This window comes from Myotis davidii, unplaced genomic scaffold (genome assembly GCF_000327345.1).
Source record: "Myotis davidii unplaced genomic scaffold, ASM32734v1 scaffold44, whole genome shotgun sequence".
Lineage (NCBI taxonomy): Eukaryota > Metazoa > Chordata > Mammalia > Chiroptera > Vespertilionidae > Myotis > Myotis davidii.
Window position 1 is genome coordinate 6,794,147 of NW_006299705.1, and position 6,441 is coordinate 6,800,587.

General features: G+C 39.5%; 1 protein-coding gene across 12 annotated transcripts in view; it reads right to left on the reverse strand.

The window, feature by feature from the left end:
• Positions 1-6,441, reverse strand: part of SSBP2 (single-stranded DNA binding protein 2) — a 240,897-nt gene that overhangs the window by 205,004 nt on the left and 29,452 nt on the right. Inside the window, exon 1 of one of the 12 annotated variants that reach the window (XM_006775493.2) lies at positions 4,395-4,414. The exons of the other annotated variants lie outside the window; for them this stretch is intronic. Within the exon in view, the coding sequence (XP_006775556.1) occupies positions 4,395-4,399 (5 nt within the window). The 5' untranslated portion in view covers positions 4,400-4,414. Of the gene's footprint in view, positions 1-4,394; positions 4,415-6,441 lie in introns of those variants that run through there. 12 annotated transcript variants of the gene reach the window in all.

Consider the following 6,441-nt stretch of genomic DNA (forward strand, 5'->3'; position numbering starts at 1 on the left):
CTCTCCACCCAGACCCTACCACCCACCCCCACCCCCAGATCTTCACCCCCTATTGCCCATGTCCATGGGCTATTCATATACATATACCATACAAATATTTTGTTTTCTCTCTCCTCATCCCCCCACCCCACATTGATGTATGTCAGTATGTTCTATACCTCCATGTTTCAGGTCTTATTTTGTTGGTCAATTTACTTAAGTTCATTAGATTCCACAAATAAGTGAGAGTATGTGTATTTCCCTTTCTCTGACTGGCTTATTTCACTTAGCATAATAGTCTCCAGGTCCCTCCATGCTGTCCTAAAAGGTAAGAGATCCTTCTTTTTACAGCTGCATAGTATTCCATGATGTAAATGTACCATAGCTTTTTTATCCATTCATCTACTGACTGGCACTTGGGCTGTTTCTAAATCTTAGCTATTATAAATAGCACTGCTATGAACATAGGGGTGCATATATTTATTCTGATTGTGAAGCCTTAAAATCTCCTGGCAAACATTTTTAAACATTAAAAGTTAGAAGAGGCTTAATAATAGTTGAGGTATTGAGACAAAGTCTGTGTATTATTCTTGAAGTAGTTATCATCTTAACAATTCTGGAAACATTCAGACAACAGCTAGCAAGTGGATAGCCTAAGATCACTGTAACAGAAAAACAATTCTAGGCACTAGTTACAACACACTGAGCAGGTATTTTATTTCTCTAAACCTTTGTTTCCTCATCAAATAATGTTAATAAGATGCACTTCATATGGTTGTTACAAGTGTAAAGTACACCAATGTTAATGAAGGACCTGGCTCAGTGTGCTACATGGTGCTAATTTTATGTGCAACATAAAAATTACAACATTATAGAATGGCAAACACTGTGACTCACCCATATTCTCATATGCATACACAATTACAATATTCTATTTTATTTTAAATGTTCAGCTCAAGTGAATCCTTCTCTAATGCATATGGCAAAAGTACTTTCTTCCGCTTTTGAAACTCCATAACACTTTGCAACATTTCTCTGGTAACACTGTAATTGTCTGTATGCATAGTTTATCTCTTCTATGTGAAAAAAAATCAAAGTAAAGCCAGAGACTCTTTTTTCTTTATATCTACTAATTAAAGAAGTTTTTCAAAATAAATTAAAACAAATCTGGTTTTAATGCTCATCCATTTAGAAAAAAAAGGGGCTACCCCAGATAATAGAATGAAGCTTCTATACAAGTTAAAATGAGTAATTGACTCCTTGTTTGGGATCACATAACTCCTTCCCCAACTGTTATACAGTGTAATATATATGTATATATAAACTTATCCCTTGAGAATATTCTTGGTTTAAAGAAAGAGGAAAGATTCATAATAACCAGTTAATATAATGATGTCAATGTGGTTAATTATTGTTGGTAGTAGAGTATGGAGGTTCATTTCCCTCAACTCTTTTTCTTCAACCTGCAGTCGCCATGAAAACATAGAGTGGTTTGGAGAAACAAGATGGCAGCAGAGGAAAACACCTAAACTTGCTGCCTCCCACAACCACATCAAAATTATAACTAAAATACAGAACAACCATCATCCAGAACTGCCGGAGAGCTGGCTGAATGGAAGTCCTACAAACTAGAGAAGCAAAGAAGAAAGCACATGGAGACTGTTAGGAGGAGCAAGGCACAGAACGAGCTAGTTCAGCACCCACATGAGCCACTTTTCACCTCTGTGGGGGGCCACCCAGAGGAGCAAGGGGTCCCAGCCCCACACCAGAACCCCAGCCCAGGGTCCCAAAGCTGGAAAAAGAAGTCCCTACGGGCAGTAAGAACTATGGGATGTAAAAACTAGTGGGGATTGGGGCTCAGTGACACAAAGGCTGTTGGAGACTCAGCTGCTCCTCTTAAAAGGCCGGTACCACAAACTGAACTTACAAGCACCTGCTTGCTCTGAGTTCCAGTGCCGGGCGAGGCTCTGGGGGACCCAGACATACCCTAGGAGAAACTGGACTGTCTGCTATTGGGGCAGGAACTCGGGGGCAGCTTTCTTCAGTGGTCATTGTTCCCTTGCAGGGACCTCGCCAGTTGCAGGACCGACTGGAAGCCATTTCTATTTGCTCTGCCCTGGTGCTTCCCTCAGACCAAGCCCCACCCAATTTACAACCCCACCCAAGCTGTGCACAGCAGCTTTTCATTTGAATGGCCTGTCCTTACTCAGGCTAAAAACCTGTCAAACAAGCTACAGCTGGGTCAAGGGGCCCTAAATCTATCAATAAAAGGTCCACGGCCTGCACCATCACCAGCCTGCCTTACTTCTCAGCTGGGCCTCATCTGGGCACTTCCAAACCCCATACAAAGAGGAGGAATCTGCAGATCTCTCTGTTGCTCCTGCTGGGTGGCCTCAGGCAGTGGCTGACTTTGTACCTCCCTGGAGATCCAAGAGCCAGTGTACCCAGTGTGGTCAGTGTGAGACCACACCAGATTACAGCTCTGCATCCATAAGTGATACACTCAACTAGCAGACTCAATGAACACCAAAGCCCCACTGAAGCAAGTCCTGCTCCATAAGGGTGTCTCCTGCACAGCAGCTCTCCCAATGTAGTCTCAGCTGGTCCTCACAGCCAATTGGCCTAGAGGTCAATTCCTCCCAGTTAAACCAACAGCAATCAAGGCTCAACTACAACAAGTCTGTGCACTCAGCCCACAAAGGGGTGCACCTAGAGTGTCCACCTCAGGTGATTGGGGAGGTTGAGCCACTGGGCCCTATAGGACACCTACTACACAAGGTCATTCTATCAACTCAAGGAGACTTAGCAGCTCTACCCAATACACAGAAACGAAGACAGGGAAGCCGCCAAAATGCAGAGACAAAGAAACATGTCACAAATGAAAGAAGTGGAAGAAAGCAAACTACTGGATACAGAGTTCAAAACCACAGTTATAAGGTTACTCAAGAATCTTCTAGAAACCTCCAAGGGACTTAGACTTTCAAGGATCTTAGTGAGAATGTAAAAAAAACAACAACAAAAAATGGAAAAGGACCAGTCAGAAATTAAGCATTATTGACTGAAATAAAGAATAATATACAACAGTATATTATTCAACAGTAGACTAGAGGACTCTGAGAATCAAATCAACAATTTGAAGTATGAATATGCAAAAAACACCCAACCAGAAGAGCAAAAAGAATCCAAAAATATGAAGATAGTGTAAGGAACCTCTAGGACAACCTCAAGTGTACCAACATCCGAACCATGGGGGTGCCAGAAGAAGAGAGAGAGCAAGATATTGAAAACTATTTGAAGAAATAATGACAGAAAACTATCCCCACCTGGTGAAAGGTCAGATAAAGAGCTTCACAGACAAGAAAAAGCTAAAGGAGTTCATCATCACCAAACCAGTATTATATGAAATGCTGAAGGGTATTCTTTAAGTAGAGGAAGAAGAAAATGGTAAAGATAAAAAATATGAACAACAAAGTGGCAACAAATACATATCTATCAATAATTGAATCTAAAAATCAAACAAATAAAAAACCTGATAAACATAATAAACTGGTGAATGGAATAAAATCAGGGACATGGAAATGGAACAGACTGACAATTCTCAGAGGGAAGGGGGTATGGGGGGATGCAGGAAGAGATTAGACTAAGATCTTATATGCATGTATCCATTACCTATGGACACAGACAACAGGGTGGCCAGGGCCTGAGGCAGGGTGGAACTGGGTGGAGGAGAGCTATGGGGGGTAAAAAGAGGGACATCTGTAATAATCTCAACAATAAAGATTTTAAAAAAGAGTGGTTTTACTCTATGTTCAGACAGTGAGTATACCCAATTATATGTGCACGGATACAAAATAAAAGTTTGTATGAAAATTAAGGGAATGAGTAGCTCTGGATGCCCTTGTTTTCCAAATGGAACAGCATTAATCCAAGTACAGTTACTATTTTTACTTTAACTAGTTTTATTGAAGCTCTCTAAGGCAGTGGTTCTCAACCTTCTGGCCCTTTAAATACAGTTCCTCATGTTGTGACCCAACCATAAAATTATTTTCATTGCTACTTCAAAACTGTAATGTTGCTATTGTTATGAATTGTAATGTAAATATCTGATATGCAGGATGGTCTTAGGTGACCCCTGTGAAAGGGTCGTTCGACTACCAAAGGGGTCGCGACCCACAGGTTGAGAACCGCTGTTCTAAGGCTTATTTCTCTGCCTCTTTAAGCATAACCTCAGGATCACCATAACTTATGAGTTTCAATTACTGAGCTACATCTCAGATATATCTCAATAAATGCTATATCCCAGGTAGGTATTCTGTACAGTCTATTGAACTAGACATGGTATATGTCATTAGCATGGCACAGAAAAGGCACTGTATGGAGGTACATTACAGGGGCTGTTTGTCCTCTGTTCTTACCACATTCATTTCCCTGGAGTTGAGGAAGGAGTGCATATTTATCCAACAATCCCTCACTTTTCCATCTTCCCTCTTTCCTATGTTTTTCTGCTGAGAGTGCTACTTGCTGCCTCCACCACAACTTCTAGCACTGCTAATCAAAACACTCCTCTCTGCTGCTGGCTTCCCTCTTCTCTGCTGTCTCAAATCACCTGCGCATCCATGAGAATGCAACCTAGTCACTAAAAAACAATATAATTGACACATATCTGCAAAAAGTTCCCACATAAATTTTAGAATAAATGTGTTGAGATCTGCAAAAATCTTACTAACATGTTGATTTGCAGTTGCATTATATTTATAGATTAAGTTGGGGAGAACTGACATCTTATAAAGTTAAATCATCCCAGGAATTTCTCTCCTACTCGTTATGTATTCTTTTATGCCCTTTAATAGAGTTTTAAAATTCCTCCAGGATACAGCCATGTGCATTCTTTTTTAGATCCATTAGCTGATTGTATTTGTTGCTATTGTGGATGTTGCTAAGTTTAGTTTTTAAAAAGAGGGAGGCCTTGCCCTACCAGACTTGAGGACATAATGCAAAGAGCCACTGTCATAAAAACATCATGATACTAGACAGAAATAGACAACAGATTAATGAAATATGAGAAAGAACTCATGGTGAGGGGTTACTATCAATCAGTAGAAAAAGTACAAATTGTTTACACTTTAACAGGAAGAAAAATAAAACCAAACACTACATTTTACATCCTATACTGAGGTAAACTCCTGAGGAATTAGAGAACCAAATATAAAACTATAAAGCAAATAGAAGAAAATGTAGGGGAATTTGTGATAACAGGATAGAAAAGGATTTCTTCAGACCACAATAACACAAACTACAATGTGATGATTTATGTGTTGTAATGTGATGATTTAACCACTTGATAATTAAGGATTCCTTATCAAGGGAGAATAACAGACAAAATTATCAAATTACATTACAATGTCTAACATCAACAAGGGTTTAATGTCCAAGATATTTATTTAAGCAATTCCTGATAGTAGGGGAAATGGGCAAAGCATATAAGTAGCAAATTCGTATTTATCCACTCAGCAAATATTTAAAGTACCTATTTTTTAAGTGCTAGGGTTATAGTTACGTACAACACAGATAAGATCTCTGCCTTCAAGAAACTTGATGAAGAAACAAACAAATAAATATTAAAATTCATATATTACGTTTTGATGTGATAAACACTATAAAGAACGATAAAGCAGAACAACGACAGAAGGTGAGGAAGAATACTCTTTTAGATAAGATGGTCAAAGATATGATATTTACATCGAAAGGGTTTTCTAGGCAGAAGAAACAGAAAGAACAGGAGACTCTAAGGGTAATAGATAACACTATTTGAAGAGATAACCAACCTTACTAATAATCAGAAAAATAAAAGTGTAAGTAATGAACTACTACTTTACATATATCAGGCCAGCAAAAATAAAATGTGAGATAATACCAAGTATCAATGGAAATGGAAGGAAAGGGAACTCTCACGTGCTGCCAGTGAGTGCAAAGTGGTACAGTCACTGGAAAGCAAGCTGGCAGTAGTTGGTCAAATGAAGCACATACGTGCATGCATACCTATGATGTAGAGAGCTTCCTCTGGAAAATCAGAACTCTCCTAAAAGAGGAGGACATGCATGAAAATGGAAATCACAGAGTTGTTTGTAGTAGCAGGAAGTTACAGGCAATCTTGGTAAGCAGCACCAGAGGATCCGGTAAGTAAGGTGTGGTAGATCACATGCTGAAATACTTGCAGCACTTACATTATAGATATAGATATAGATATAGATATAGATAGATATAGATATAGATATATCTATCTATCTATATATACATATATCCTATCTAATAATAGACAAACATAGTAATTAATCATACCTCCGCTACACTTGCGGGAAGCCTGAAAACAGCCATCAGCCCCTCACCCAGGCTGGCCAGGCACCCAAGCAGGACCCCCACCCTGATCCGGGACACCCTTCAGGGCAAACCAGCCAGCCCCAA